The sequence below is a fragment of the Pituophis catenifer genome, unplaced genomic scaffold, assembly GCF_029215685.1.
Source record: "Pituophis catenifer annectens isolate HBS135680 unplaced genomic scaffold, rPitCat1.0.hap2 SCAF_7, whole genome shotgun sequence".
Lineage (NCBI taxonomy): Eukaryota > Metazoa > Chordata > Lepidosauria > Squamata > Colubridae > Pituophis > Pituophis catenifer.
In genome coordinates this window covers 11,063,815-11,080,468 of record NW_027256887.1, presented here as the reverse complement: position 1 = coordinate 11,080,468, position 16,654 = coordinate 11,063,815, and the positions used below count along the sequence as shown (strand labels likewise).

Here is a 16,654-nt window from a genome sequence, read left to right as displayed (position 1 = left end):
AGGCACCTGAAGGCCAGACAAGGAATAATGGATGGAAACTGAACAAGGAGAGATTCAACTTGGAAATAAGGAGAAATGTTCTGACAGTGAGAGCAATCAACCAAAGGAACAGAAGTTGCCTTCAGATGTTGTGGGAGCTTCATCACTGGAAGCTTTCAAGAAGAGACTGGACCTGCCATCTGTCAGAAATGGTGTATGGTCTTCTGCTTGGGCGGGGTGTGTGGGTTGGACTAGATGACCTGTAAGGTCCCTCTGTTATTGTGTATCTACTGTTGCCCCAAAAGTGCTTTTTCAAGAGGCAGCTGGACTTCCTGGCATTCTTTTTCTTTGAAGATGTTTCGCTTCTCATCCAAGAAGCTTCTTCAGCTCTGAGGAAGCTTCTTAGATGAGAAGCGAAATGTCTTCAAAGAAAAACCAGAAAGTCCAGTTGCCTCTTGAAAAAGCACCTTTGGGGCAACCATGACCTGGATGACTGAACATCTCCATAGACATCTGCTGCTGAGCAAAGCAGATTGACTTTTGATTGACTAAACACGATACGGATTGTCCTCGACTTACAATCATTAATTTAGCATCCGACCAAAGTTACAATCACGTGGAAAGAAGTGACTTATATAACCAGTCCTCGCACTTATGACCATCACAGACTTATATAACCTGTCCTTGCACTTATGACCATCACAGCAACCATCACACATCTCAGCCATGATGTGATCAAAATTTGGGCACTTGGCAATCAGCAAGTATTTGTGATCGTTGCAGCATCCCAGGGTTATGCGATCTCCATTTCTGCCCTTCCCAGCCAGATTCCCACAAGCCAAAGTCAATTGGGGGGGCCAGGGAGCCGGATTCACTTAATGACCATGTGATTCATTTAACAACTACAACGATTCGCTTAACTGTGATTTAAAATTGGGTCATAAAATTGTACCAACTCACTTAACATCCGTCTTACTTAGCAACAGGAATTCTGCTCCCAATTGTGGTCACAAGTTCAGGACTACCTGTCATCACAGATTAATAAAACGATTAAAAGCAACAGTAAGACGATATGTACTTCAGCCCTACCAAATGGCCGAGTGCAAGGGATCAATAAATAAAAAAACCCAAATGAAAACGTAACTTTAAAATAAAAGCCATCATAAATAAACCGCATTACATTTTGCCTCCTCAGTTTGAGTTTTGCCCCAAGACAATTTGCACATATTTTTCAAGACGATTATTGGATTGGGATATTCCATAATTTGATTTTGGCTAGCTTGGATATCCTCATGATCCAGAGGTTTGTGGATGAGTAGGAGATCAAGATGATAGGTGAAGATCAAGATTCACCCTGACCCAGGGGTGAAATCCAGCAGGTTCTGACAGGTTCTGGAGAACTGGTAGCAGAAATTTTGAGTTGTTTGGAGAACCAGTAGTGGAAATTTTCAGTAGTTCGGAGAACCGGTAGAGGAAATTTTGAGTAGTTCAGAGATCCGGCAAATGCCATCTTTGGCTGGTCCCAGAGTGGGATGGGAATGGAGATTTTGCAATATTCTTCCCCCAGGAGTGGGGTGGAATGGGGATTTTGCTGTATCCTTCCCCTGGAGTGGGGTGGGAATGGAGATTTTGTGGTATCCTTTCCCTGCCACGCTCACCGAGCCACACCACACCCACCAAGCCACGCCCACAGAACCAGTAGTAAAAAAATTTGGATTTCACCACTGCCCTGACCCTCTTTAATTTGTATCTCAAAAGGTGTGCAACTACAGTTACCTTCACTTGTTTAAAATCTCCCCTGGGATCAAATTGTTAATGCAGAAATCAGGAGATGCTTAAGAATTTGGAGGTTGCCTCAGATTACTCGATTAATACATGCATTCCAGAAAAATTACATTGTGTCCCATTCTCACAAACTTTTTGGCTGAAGCTTTGTGTTATTCCATTCCTCTAAATCCGTGATGGCGAACCTATGGCACGGGTGCCTCAGCTGGCAAGCGGAGCCATATTGGTGGGCACGCGAGTGTTGCCCTAGCTTAGCTCCAGCGCGCATGCGCACGCTGGCCAACTGATTTTCAGGCCTTCCGGTCCCACCGGAAGTCGGGAAACTGTTTCCGGCCTCCGGAAGGCCTCCGGGGGGGGGGGGAGGCTGTTTTTGCCCTCCCCAGGCTCCTCGAAAGCCTCTGGAGCCTGGGGAGGGGGAAAAACTGGCCTACCGGGCCCACCGTGCCATCACGTGCCAAAAGCAGGGAGAAGTGTGTGTGTGGGGGGGTCACGTGTGCATGCGCAGGGAGGTGGGGCGCATCGAATTATGGATGTGGGCACATGCACCTGCAACCCCAGCAGGCTCCCCCCGCTTTTGGCACGCGACGGCAAAAAGGTTAGCCATCACTGCTCTAAATGATATGGGTACATTAAATCAAACTGCCCAGCAGCTTCAATATGACCTCTCTACAGATAAGAACTCTTCTCAAATGTTTCCAGGGATTATACTAGTGTTTCTCAACCTTAACGACTTTAAGATGGCCGGCTGGAGAATGCTGGGAGTTGAAATCTACACATCTTAAAGCCATCAAGGTTGAGAAACACTGGATTAGACTCTAGCCCCGTGATAGGCGAACCTATGGCACGCGTGCCACGGGTGGCACACAGAGCCCTCTCTGCGGGTACTCGAGCCGTCGCCCGAGCTCAGCTCCACTGCACATGCGCGTGTGCTTCCTACCAGCCAGCTGGTTTTCAGATCTGCTGTACATGCCTGGGAACGGGGCGCATGCGAGAGAAGTGTACACGTGTGGGGGTTGTGTGTGCATGCGTGGGGTCACGTACGCATGTGTGGGTCATGCACATGGGGGTCACGCACACATGCATGGGGTGGGCGCACACGGGGTCGTGTGCATATGCACAGGGCAGGGCTGGGCACGTGGTTGTTGCACGCTCATTGCCTTTTTTTAAAAAATTTTTTTATTAATAATTCAAATTTAAAAACAATGGACATGATTTGACATCTCAGGTTTCTAACATTTCTGTCTAATTCAAATTAATAAGTAATATATTCCTTAAACTATATACAAATTTACATATATCTTACTTCATAACATGTCAAGAATACTACATAATTCCTCCTAAACAACTATATCCATATCAGGGGTGAAATGCTCCTGGTTTGGACCCGATCACCCGATCCGGTAGCGATGACGACGGGGTTCGGAGAACCGATAGCAAAAATCCCTGCCCCCCCGATGCCCAGCTGAGCCGCACGATCATCAGAGTTTTTTTTTTTTTTTACTTTTAAAAGCATTTTTTCTACAACTTCTTCCAACGAAAAATTGTTTTAAAAGTAAAAAAAAAAAGCCTCTGATGATCACGCGGCTCAGCTGGGATCGTCAGAGGCTTTTCAAAGCATTTTTTAAAAAGGCTCTCTGATGATCCCATCTGAGTTGCCTGATCGGCAGAGGCTTTTCAAAGCATTAGAAAAAATGCTTTGCAAAGTTAAAAAAAAAAAAGTTGGCCATGCCCACCCAGTCACATTACCCCCCCAAGCCATGGTAGTAACAAATTTTACATTTCACCCCTGATCCATATCCAATAAACCTATATCTCACTCACAAGTTCAGTATACATTGACATATATATTTCTAGACATTCACTACACCTTCTTCTTGGCGTTCTTGTCTAACCATTCATAAAATTTAGTCCAGATTTCATAATACGTCGATTCGCTTCTATTTTTGAGTTCCAAAGTGAATCTGTCCATTTCTGCACAATTGAAGATTTTACATAACACTTCTTTCTCTGAAGGTGTTTCTTTATTCTTCCATTTCTGAGCAAATGCTATTCTTGCAGCTGTTAATATATGTACTATTAGGTAGGTTACATTTTTATTATGTGGTGGGAGTGCACAAAAAAAGCAAAAGGTTTTTGGTATCAAAGAAAGAGCTGGCTAGAAGAGATTTTAATGATTAAAATAGAAGTCAAACCAGATTTTTTTCTTACTGGGAATGACAGACGTGCATGCCTTATGGGTTAGCCATCACAGCTCTAGCCTTTTGCTACTTCCAGGCAACAAGCTTGGATCAGTTAGATTAAATGTCCACGAATTGCCTCTGCAGCAAGACGGCGCAAAGAAACTCTTAACAAATCCAGTTCATCAGCACACAATAGCTGAAGAACATCAAGAGAGACTTGGTGTCAGGTATGCTTCCTTCAGTATCCAGGAAAGGAAAACCCAAACTCAAGCATTTTTGAAGAATTTAGTACTTTTACTGAATATGAAATGAATAGCAACCCAGTTAAAGCTGGAAGTGAGCAAAACGCGCGAAATGCATCTACTAAGCTTCTCCCCCCCCTCGTGTTCATAAATCATCAGCCAATCCAAAGGTCTTCCAAAGGTCAGGTGGCAACACGTCTGGCAGCGTCATTCATCAGGAATGTAGGGCAGTTGGTCAGCCGTCCCCTTTTGAAGATTCAGTTTCGTTTCTCACGAAGTCCCATCCTACAAAGACAAAACCACCTCCTGCTCCCTTCCCCCCCCCCTTTGCTCCATAACTAATCCCTCCCCGTTTCTTATGGCAGCTGAAGCAGGCAAGCTGAGGCTGACACTTGGAGGTATGTTTGAGACAGTTACCTGGATTCTAGCATAAGAACGAGTGAAAGAGTTAACTTGCTGTTGCTGCCTTCAGCAATGCTTCTGGCCTTCCCAGTTTTCAATTTTTCTCTCGGTCCATCATCCAAGAGCTAAACTGATCCTGCTTGGCTTTTGGAGATCAGCCAAGATCAGCTGTTTGGTCTGGGACTGAGGATTTTAACTGTTGATTCTTCAACTCTCCCAAAGGTGTGTTTTTTTCAAGAGGCAACTGGACATTCTTGTTTTTTCTTTGAAGACGTTTCGCTTCTCATCCAAGAAGCTTCTTCAGCTCTGACTGGATGGTGGGGAATAGAAGGATTTATATTGCTTGCAGACAGCTGGTCATCTGCATCAGTGGTGGGTTGCCCCCGGTTCGAACCGGTAGTAAAACCGGCAGGAGGCCCCGCCCACTGCCCCGGATGTCGTCATCGGCGATCTGCGCATTCAGCAGCCCAACCCTGCATTTGTTTCTGGTCTTAATTTGTATATTTTTTCTTTTCCATTAGAGTCAGACACGAGAAGACAGATACCATTCGCTGCATTAAATCCTGTCGACCAAGTGATGCCAACTGTATCTTAGACCCTGTTCACACGATTTCCCACACCGTTATCTCTCTGCCTACTTTCCGGGAATTTACGAGACCAGAAGGTAATGCGTTTCCTTGCTCCATAAAATTATCCAGAGGAACATCACCTATTGTGGGGTGATGGTGTTGGAAGTGATGATGGTTTTAGGCAGTGGTGGGTTTCAAATTTTTTTATTACCGGTTCTGTGGGTGTGGCTTGGTGGGCGTGGCATGGCTTGGGCGTGGCATGGGAAGGATACTGTAAAATCTCCATTCCCACCCCACTCCAGGGGAAGGATACTGTAAAATCTCCATTCCCTCCCCACTTCAGGGAAGGATACTGTAAAATCTCCATTCCCACCCCACTCCAGGGGAAGGATACTGTAAAATCTCCATTCCTTCCGCACTCCAGGGGAAGGATACTGTAAAATCTCCATTCCCTCCCCAATCCAGGGGAAGGTTACTGCAAAATCCCCATTTCTTCCCGATCAGCTGGGACTCAGGAGGCAGAGAATAAATGAGGGCGGGCCAATCAGAATTTTTACTACCAGTTCTCCGAACTACTCAAAATTTCCGCTACCGGTTTTCCAGAACTGGTCAAAACCTGCTGAAACGCACCTCTGGTTTTAGGTATCTTGGATTCCTTACTACCCAATAAGTCTGTTGAGCACACTGGTTAGGATTGGAAGCCTTTATAGTCCAAGATCCCTAGAAGGCACAAGATGGAGGAAGTTCTATGATATTACAGGGAACCTCCATCCCATCAGTGACACAAAAAACTGATTCTTAAAATATCCGTTCCTTTTAGTCTACCTGGCCATGGTTGCTGATTAGGTTCTAGAATGACATTCTGAAATCTTAGGTTGCTTGTTGGATCAAGTTGCAAATATTCTAGTCAGGGAGAAAACGCTGTTCCTTCTCCCAGCCAAGCAATTCCAACATCATATCCTGCGTCTGTTGTTATTTTCTTTAACTAAATTGGTCCAACTGGTTAAATAGATAACACCGGTCTTTATGGCAGTTATTTCCCAATGGTGCTGTCTTCAGGTGACCCAGTGGTGGGTTGCTACCGGTTCGCCCCAGTTCAGGCGAACCAGTAGCAGCAGTGGTGGGAGGCTCCGCCCACCCACCCAGACGTCATCAAATACTGTCTGTGCATGTGCAGAAGTGGCATGCGTGCAACTGAACCAGTAGGAAAGGTAAGTGAAACCCACCACTGAGGTGACCTTCATGTTCTCTCTCTCTCCTCAGAGATTATTTTCCTTCGTGCCATCACGCCAACATACCCGAGCAATGAGGCCGACATCATATTTGATATAACTGAAGGAAATTTACGGGATTCTTTTGACATCATCAAGCGCTATGCAGATGGCATGACTGTGGGTAAGACATTCCTCTTTTGGGTTGTAGCTCTTACCATTGAACCCAATGGTTTTGATATGATATTCCAGCATCCACCCACCCACCCACCCATCCATCCATCCACCCACCCACCCACCCATCCACCCATGCACCACCCCCTAGAGTCGGGGACGACTAGCACATATGTGCGAGGGGAACCTTTACCTTTATAGAATTAAAACAAAAATAAAATATGCTGAGTGATGGGCTAAGGAGCATTTCTCAAGTTTAGCAATTTTAAGAGGTACTGACTTCAACTCCCAGAATTCCCCAACCAGCATGGCTTCTGGGAGTTGAAGTCATTACATCTTATGAGTTGCTAAGGTTGAGAAATGTTGGTCAAGTATAAGTATAAGTATAAGTATAAGTATAAGTATAAGTATAAGTATAAGTATAAGTATAAGTATAAGTATAAGTATAAGTATAAGTATAATTTTATTTCTATACCGCCCTTCTCCCGAAGGACTCAGGGTGGTGTACAGCCTATTTAAAAACACAAGACAAACATCAATTTAAAATTTAAAATTATTAAATAAATTTGGCTCAATTTAAAACCCCAGAAATTTAAAATACCCCAATTTAAAATTATTATGTTGATAGCCCGGCCTGGTGGAACAACAGGGTCTTCAGTGCACGGCGAAATCCCCGGAGGTCGGAGATCTTATGCACTTCCGGGGGCAGTTCATTCCACAGGGCAGGGGCTCCCACAGAGAAGGCCCTCCCCCTGGGTGTTGCCAGCCGACATAACTTGGCCAATGGCACCCTGAGGAGACCCTCTCTGTGGGAGCGAACTGGCCAGTGGGAGGCTATTGGTGGCAGAAGTCGGTCTTGAAGGTACCCGGGTCCTATGCCATGGAGCGCTTTAAAGGTGGTGACCAACACCTTGAATCGCACCCGGAAGACCACTGGGAGCCAGTGCAGCTCGCACAGGAGGGGTGTCATGCGAGCCCAATGAGTTGCGCCCATAACCACCCGCGCGGCCGCATTCTGGACCAGTTGGAGCCTCCGAGTGCTCTTCAAGGGGAGCCCCATGTAGAGAGCATTACAATAGTCCAGCCGGGAGGTGACAAGGGCGTGAGTGACCGTGCGCAAGGCGTCCTGGTCCAGAAAGGGCTGCAACTGGCAAATCAGGCAAACCTGATAAAAGGCCCCCCTGGCCACGGCAGTCATATGCTTATTTCAAGTGAAACAAACCATCCTTATCCATCCGTAAATTTTAGAACCTGTCTTATGGCGTGGCCTGAAGATGGCGCTGTGGTCATGCTCATTCCAATTTATTTCAAAATTTCTCCAGCAGAAGTGATTACCTACTTGGTGCCAAAGGGGGAATGTTTTCATGCAGGCTCCTAAGCTTTGGGGTGTTAAAGAAGAGCTCTTGGGAAAACAACAGCCATTAAAGATCTGCAAGATGATTTTTTGCAGAGTGCTGATACTAACCTATTGCTTAATGCATTGTAAGCCGCCCTGAGTCTCCGGAAAAGGGCGGCATATAAATCGAACCAAATAAATAAATAAATAAATAACCTAGAAATGATGAAATCGGGAATGACAATCAATATATACATATGCAACCCAAACGTCGGTCATTATAAAATCAGGCAGGGAGAAAGACTGCATATTTTAGGGGCCTCTATAAAAGGATACGATGGCTCAGTGGCTAAGATGCTGAGCTTGTCAATCGAACGTTCGGCAGTTCAGCGGTTCGAATCCCTAGTGCCGCGTAATGGGGTGAGCTCCCGTTACTTGTCCCAGCTTCTGCCAACCTAGCATTTCGAGAGCACGTAAAAAATGCAAGTAGAAAAAATAGGGACCACCTTTGGTGGGAAGGGAACAGTGTTCTGTGTGCCTTTGGCATTTAGTCATGCCGGCCACATGACCACGGAGACATCTTCGGACAGCGCTGGCTTTTCAGGTTTGAAACGGAGATGAGCACTGCTCCCTAGAGTCGGGAACAACTAGCACATATGTGCAAGGGGAACCTTTACCTTTACAGAAAAGCACATTTTTTTATAGGAGCTGTGTGTTGCTATCTTCCTGTGGCACTCAAACTATCTTCTTGCCCCAGTCCACATTTCCAAGGTTTCACTTCAATGACAGACTGGATTCCCCTTCTTTATAGCCTGTAAAGTTAGCAGAAGAACAGAAGAACAGAATTGGAAGGGACCTTGTAGGTCATCTAGTCCAACCCCCCACCCACAAGCAGGAGACCCTACACCATTTCTGACAGATGGCGGTCCAGTCTCTTCTTGAAAGCTTCCAGTGATGAAGCTCCCATGACTTCTGGAGGCAACTTCTGTTCCATGGGTTGATTGCTCTCATTGTCAGACAGTTGTACCTATGTTTCTCAACCTTGAGAACGTCACGCTACATGGGCTCCACTTCCTAGAGATCCTCAGCCAACAGAATTCCCTAGCTAGCATGCAGGCTAGGGAAATCTGGAAGTTGAAATCCACATGTCTTAAATTTGCTAAAGTTTTGAGAAGCAATGGTTGGTACATATAGATTATAGAAGAAGGTGAACATTGCATGCTATAGATGTGACACAGGGGTGAGTAAATCTGTTACTACCGGTTCTGTGGGCGTGCTTGGTGGTGGTGGGGTAATGTGACTGGGTGGGCATGGCCAATTTTTTTTTTAAAAAAACTTTTCAAAGCATTTTTTCTAATGCTTTGAAAAGCCTCTCTGTCGATCAGGAACTCAGCTGGGATCGTCAGAGACTTTTCAAAGCATTTTTTTTACCACCTCTTCGGCCAAGAGGTTGCAGAAAAAATGCTTTTAAAAGTAAAAAGTAAAAAAAAAAAAAGCCTCTGATAATCGTGCGGCTCAGCTGGGCATGGTGGGGTGGGGGGCAGGGATTTTTGCTACCGGTTCTCCGAACCACCCACCATCGCTACCGGATCGAGCAATCCGGTCCGAACCGGGAGCATTTCACCCCTGATGTGACAGCTAAACTTTACTTCTTAATTCAGACTTCTGAAAATCAAGTCAATTTTTATCACACATGACTTTCGTTTGCTTGCAGATCACACTGGAATATGGCTGTTGGTTGATTATTTATTTATTTATTTATTTATTTATTTATTTATTTATTTATCAAATTTATTTATTTATTTATCAAATTTATAGACCGCCCTTCTCCCGAAGGACTCAGGGCGGTGTACAGCCAAAGTAAAAAACATAGATACAAACATTAAAAACAATTTAAAAAGATATATATAAATTTGGCCCCAAAGTTTAAAAACAATAACAAAACATATTAAAAACATTTAAAAAGCATTAAGCCAGCCCGGCTTGCTGAAAAAGGAAGGTCTTCAGGGCACGGCAGAAGGCACCGAGGTCTTGAATTCTTCGTATCTCTGGGGGCAGTTGATTCCAGAGGGCAGGTGCCCCCACAGAGAAGGCCCTCCCCCTGGGGGCCACCAGTCTACATTGCTTGGCCGATGGCACCCCGAGGAGGCCCTCTCTGTGGGAGCGCACCAGTCAGTGGGAGGTCGTTGGTGGCAGCAGATGGTCTCGAAGGTATCCAGGTCCTATGCCATGGAGCGCTTTAAAGGTGATGACCAACACCTTGAAGCACACCCGAAAGACCACTGGGAGCCAGTGCAGCTCACACAGGTGAGGTGTTATGTGGGAGCGCCATGCGGCTCCCGTCACTACCTGCGCGGCCACATTCTGGACCAGCTGAAGTCTCCGGGTGCTCTTCAAGGGGAGCCCCATATAGAGAGCGTTGCCGTAGTCCAGGCGAGAGGTGACGAGGGCACGAGTGACTGTGCACAAGGAATCCCGATCTAGGAAGGGCCGCAACTGGCGGATCAGGTGAACCTGATAAAAAGTCCCCCTGGCCACAGCCGTCAGATGTTCCTCCAAGGACAGCTGTATATCCAGGAGGATGCCCAAGTTGCTAGCCCTCTCCGTGGGGGCCAACAACTCGCCTCCAATAGTCAGTGATGGAGTCAACTGACTATATCGGGATGCACAGACATACACAAACAAATATATATACATATATATATATATATATATATATATATATATATATATATATATATATATATATATAACACTTCTATAAAAATCGGGAGCGGTGCAGTGGCCTAGAGGTGAAGCTCTCGCTTCACAATCAGGAGGCTGTGAGTTGGATCCTAGGTAGCAGCAGATATTTCTCTCTCTCGGCACAAGATGAAAATATCTGTTGCGAACTCTGCACTGGCAACAGGAAGGGCATCCGGCCAGTAAACACTCAGCTCCATTCAGTTGCCCCATACTCCACCCCGATACAAGGGATTATGGGGTCATTAAAAGACTTTTGTAAAAATTGGGCAGCTTAACCCGAAAACAATTGTATGCTTCAAACGCAAAAGACAGACAAATCCCGCAAAAATAAAACAAAATTATTTTTTTTACAAAAAGCACTGCCGTTGCATGGAACACTACATTTAAAACTAGGGTGAGATTAGAATATATTTCCCTACAGGTGGGGGTGCCTGTGGGGGCAGAGCGGATTCAAAAAGTCGATCTGCAGTTGTGCATGTAACAATTGGAGCCCAACCCCTTCGTTGTGCCTGGACAGCCTCATGTCCAGGTGAATCCCCCAAGCAGGAAAAAGACACTGAACCAGGTCACCAGACTTGAGTCCAGCTCTGGACACGTGCCCAGCACGTCCACCGGATGTGGACCAAAAAAATCAAGACGGTGGCCAGGAGGAGATAATAACGTACAAGAGCAGGGTTGGGTTCTACTTACTTTTACTACCAGTTCGTAACGGGACCGTGCATGCTGCTGGGGAAGCTTAGGTCAGAACAAGGGATTTGGAGCAGTGGTAGGTTTCAAAAATTTTTACTACCAGTTCTATGGGCGTGGCTTGGTGGGCGTGGTGTGGCGGGCGTGGCTTGGGGGGTATGGCAGGGGAAAGATACTGTAAAATCTCCATTCCCACCCCAATCCAGGGGAAGGTTACTGCAAAATCCCCATTTCCTCCCGATCAGCTGGGGCTTGGGAGGCAGAGAATAGATGGGGGCGGGGCCAGTCAGAATTTTTACTACCGGTTCTCCGAACTACTCAAAATTTCCGCTACCGGTTCTCCAGAACTGATCAGAACCTGCTGAAACCCACCTCTGGTCTGGAGGCTGCAAAAGCAGAGCCGGGGGTGGACCAAGATGAAGGCTGGGCGTGTTTCTTGGCGGCCAGAAATTAAGGGATATGGATGGACCAAGAGCTGAGCTGACTGCAGCTCACCTTGTATGTTAGTTTGGTGTAAATAAGAGCCTGGTGGCTCAGCAGACTAAGCATTGTGATTAACACCAGCTATCTGCAATTACTGTAAGTTCGGATCTCACCAGGCTCAAGGTTGACTCAGCCTTCCATCCTTTCAAAGGTAGGTGAAATGAGGACCCAGATTGTGGGGGCAATAAGCTGACTTTGTATAAATATACAAAAGTATGAAGGCTATTGCTTAACGCATTGTAAGCCGCCCTGAGTCTCCGGAGAAGGGCAGCATATAAATCAAATTAAAAATAAATAATAAATAATAAATAAATAAAACAAAGTAAGTGAGCCAAAGAGAACCGGGTTGTTTTTTTTCATCTCTGCCTGGAAAGTGTCACAGCTGATCTAGGAGAAAAGGTAAACAGTAGCAAAGCCTCTGCTTGTTCTCTTTAAGCCTTTTTACAGACTTTCGACTAGAAGGCTATTCAGCTTCTTTCTCTCCCTCTCTCTCTCTCTCTTTTCTTTAACCAGCTGTCAGGTAAGAATTCGTTTCCTGCCTGTACAAAAAGGTTTTATTAAAGCTTGGGGTATTAAAAGGCCTTTTTCCCCCTTAGCTCTGCCTAATTTTCTAATGCCACCTGTATTCAGCCAAGGCCACTAATTCCTGCAAAGTAAAACTTTGATACAGTTGCCCTGAATTAATAGAAAGCGCATTCTTGGCTTTTTTTTAAAAAAAAATCTACCTCTCAAATCTTTCCCTGGCTTTGTCTTAGCTCTCCTATTGAGTTTCTTTTATCCGGCAGGGTAGAGCTTCTATTGTACCGACTTGGCCACCATCTTGATTTTTTTTTTTGCCATACCCAGAGACACACCTGTGTTTAAAGGATATGCAGGTAGTCCAGTGGTGAAATCCAAATTTTTTTACTACCGGTTCTGTGGGTGTGGCTTGGAGGGCGTGGTCTGGCTTGGTGGGCATGGCAGGGGAAGGATACTGCAAAATCTCCATTCCCACCCCACTCCGGGGGAAGGATATTGCAAAATCTCCATTCCCACCCCACTCTGGGGCCAGCCAGAGGTGGTATTTGCCAGTTCTCCGAAGTCCTCAAAATTTCCGCAACCGGTTCTCCAGAACCTGTCAAAACCTGCTGGATTTCACCCCTGATTTGACCCCCTTTTACTTTGTGGCAGTTCCTCAAATCTGTTGTGGCCCCGCCCTCTGAGCCTATCTCATCGGAGGAAGAAGGCTCCGAACATGAGGGAGAGGAGTCAGCCAGGCCTCCCTCTCCAGGCCCCTCCCCTCTGGCACTGCCTCAGGTGCCGGCCGAGGAAGGGGAGATTGGCCAGGAGCCAGGTGTCTCTGATGAGGGCGAGGAAGGAGAGCCATCGTTCCTGGATGCACGCCAATGAAGGCATGATAAACGGTTGCAGCAGTTAAGGAGGCATGCTAGGGATTATAGCTGAGTCACTGGACCACACCCCAGAGACTATATAAGAGAGGGTGGTGGCTGGTAAAACTCCGTGATGAACAAAAACTAACTTTGGCTAGTCACTTGAACAACATCTGAAGCTGCCGAAGGGATATTTTTTTGCTGGACTATTTGCAATGCGTATGTAATTTTATGTTATCTGTTGCAGTAAAGCTCTTGGCAGACCGTGCTTATATTGTTGCCAAGTTTGAGATAACGACCTGTGTGCGTGCCAAGTACTTTCTTAACCCTCGGCTGGCTGTGTTTGTGTGTGTGTGTGGACGGGGACAGATCAAAATCACTGGAATACTATTATCATGTCACTCCTAATTCTTCTTTTCTTTAGATTAGCCAAACCCAAATTCTGCAGCCGTTCTTCATATGTTTTTGTCTCCAGGCCTTGGATCATCTTAGTTGCTCTTCTCTGAACTTTTTACAAAGTCTCAACATCTTTTTTGTAGTATGTTTAGGGTCATCTCATCCTTCCTCTGAAGGGGCTGCTAGGTTTCGCCAACATTCTGACCTGAGAAATAAAAAGAAAAATTAGAGATTTCCTCCAATCATTGGACCAGCAATATGCAGAATCTAGGTGTCCTAGTGTATTTTGAAGTTACTTATAGAATTAAAGTAAGGGATGTGGTGGCTCGGTGGCTAAGACGCTGAGCTTGTCAATCGAAAGGTCGGCAGTTCAGCGGTTCGAATCCCTAGTGCCGCGTAATGGGGTGAGCTCCCGTTACTTGTCCCAGCTTCTGTCAACCTAGCAGTTCGAAAGCACGTAAAAAATGCAAGTAGAAAAATAGGGACCACCTTTGGTAACAGCGTTCCGTGCGCCTTTGGCGGTTAGTCATGCCGGTCACATGACCACAGAGACGTCTTCCGACAGTGCTGGCTCTTCGGCTTTGAAACGGAGATGAGCACCGCCCCCTAGAGTTGGGAAAGACTAGCACATATGTGCTTTACCTTACCTAGCAAAAGGAACCAAAGCGATGCTCATCATGTCACAGCGATTAAAAAATGTTGATGCTAATTATTGTTGCTGCTGTCGTTGCTGTCTCTCTTCTCACAGGGGTCGTTCGACAAGTGAAGCCCATCATTGGTCCTTTCTACGCCACCCTGAAGTTGGAGATGAACTACGTTGTTGGAGGGGTTGTCTCGCATCGTAATGTCGTTAACGTCCACATCTTTGTTTCGGAATATTGGTTCTGATGGACTATTTAATGAAGAGAAGAGAGCGTCAAAGCGAAACTCCACCACAAATTATCTGGAAGCTCTGTATTCATAATGGGGGGGTTGGGTGGGGAGGATATGGAGAAAAAGATCCGTGTAGTCTTCTTTTCCAAGGATGTAATCTGGTTTCTAGCTTAATTGCAGGACAAATTAGCAAACTATCTAAAATAGAAGTAGGATATCAATGCCTGTAAATTCACGGTAGTTAACATTGTGTTGTATATACAGTATGGTTTTTTTTGCATCTGGGGGCCTCTTGTTGAGTTTTAATCTCAGCTATTTTGTTAAGCGCTTGAGACTGGATTTTGCAGATCTGAGGCTTGCTGTCTTTGATGCTTCCACCTCCTTGAACATTTTACCCGGCTGTGATTTCTTTTTTTAAATTGTAGAATTTTTTTAAACAATCATTTTGTCATCTGGAGTCAGCACTAACTCCAGTTGATTAAGTTTCTTCCTACTGGCATTGGACCCCCTAATCCCAGTCACCAACTGTCCAGTAATATTTCAGATCCCTGTTTTACCTGGCTGTGTGCTTTGGCTTCTTTCTCAGTGGCTAAGACACTGAGCTTGTCAATCAGAAAGGTCGGCAGTTCGGCGGTTCAAATCCCTAGTATAGGTCACCTGCGTGAGCAGGAGGTTGGACTGAATGACCTCCAAGGTCCCTTCCAACTCTGTTACTGTTAAATTTGAGAGTGTCGTTAAAGGGACACTGGACGACAAGGCAAGAGAATGGTGGAAAACTGAGCGTTTTAGTGCCCAGGGATCTTCAGCATACAGTACAAAAAGCATACTCTCTTTCTAATGCTGCAGTCAGACTGAAGTATATATCTCTCAATCCAAGAAGATCCTGGCTTGTTGGTGGTATTAGTAGCCACGCCCAGGAGGTTTGCTCCTCAAAGAGGACACCGAGTCTTCAGCTCACATAAGGGACTCCTCTGGTTCTCTCTAAAAATTAATCTCCTTTGAAATTTTAGGTGTGGTACATGCTTTGTTGAAAGGGCTGGAATGCCACACGCATATATATGACTTCCTTCTTTTCTGCAATAAAACAACTTATCTTACTGTTTCTGCTGTCAGCTGATTCATGAATGCAGGTTTGATTTTTAAGAGTAGAAATGTATTGCTCTGCCTGTGTGAAGTATGGCAGCTGTGAGAGACCCACAAGAATTTTTAACTTGATATTGAGACACCAAATACATAAGTACAATTGATCACAAATTTAGTTTAATTCAGTGATACATTTTGACATTAAAAAGGAAGGAGACCTCTTTGGGGGCTTTAAGCAGGGGTGGGGCTGCTGGGAGTTCGCAGGGGTTCGGGAGAACCTCTAGCTAAGATTCTGTGCAGTTCAGAGAACCCCCAAATCCCACTCCTGGCTGGCCCTGCCCACCCCACCCTGCCCCTCCGTGGAGTCCACACGTGGCCCATTTTGGATGCAGATAAGTGCAGGGCGCACGCAGAGGCTCGGGGAGGGAGAAAAACAAGCCTACTGGAAGTTCAGGAAGGCCAGAAATGGGCCTGTTTCCGGCCTCCAGAGCCCGGAGAGGCAGTTTTCGCCCTCCTGGAGGCTCAAGGAAAGTCTCCAGAGCCCAGAGAGGGCAAAAACACCCCCCCACCACCAAGCATGGTGCAGGAGGCCAACTAACAGGGGTGAAATGTAAAATTTGTTACTACCGGTTCTGTGGGCATGGCTTGGGGGCGGGGGGGGGGGTAATGTGACTGGGTGGGTGTGGCCAACTTTTTTTTTTAAACTTTTCAAAGCATTTTTTCTAATGCTTTGAAAAGCCTCTGCCGATCAGGCAATTCAGCTGGGATTATCAGAGAGGCTTTTTAAAAAATACCTCTCTGGAGATCCCAGCTGAGTTGCCTGATTGGCAGAGAGGTATTTTTTAAAAAGCCTCTCTGACGATCCCAGCTGAGTTGCCTAATTTTTTAAAAAATACCTCTCTGCCGATCAGGCAACTCAGCTGGGATCTCCAGAGAGGTATTTTTTAAAATACCTCTCTGCTGATCAGGCAACTCATCTGGGATCGTCAGAGACTTTTCAAAGCATTTTTTTTACCACCTCTTCAGCCAAGAGGTTGCAGAAAAAAATGCTTTGAAAAGCCTCTGATGATCCCAGCTGAGCCGCACAATCATCAGAGGCTTTTTTTTTTACTTTTAAAAGCATTTTTTCGTTGGAAGAG

At 45.7% G+C, this 16,654-nt stretch overlaps 1 protein-coding gene across 1 annotated transcript in view; it reads left to right on the top strand.

The window, feature by feature from the left end:
- Positions 1-15,504, top strand: part of FBLN1 (fibulin 1) — a 62,712-nt gene extending 47,208 nt beyond the window's left edge. Inside the window, exons 15-17 of the mRNA XM_070948011.1 lie at positions 5,110-5,252; positions 6,421-6,552; positions 14,308-15,504. Coding sequence (XP_070804112.1) covers positions 5,110-5,252; positions 6,421-6,552; positions 14,308-14,447 — 415 coding nt within the window. The 3' untranslated portion in view covers positions 14,448-15,504. The remainder of the gene's footprint in view (positions 1-5,109; positions 5,253-6,420; positions 6,553-14,307) is intronic.
- Positions 15,505-16,654: the final 1,150 nt, after the last annotated feature.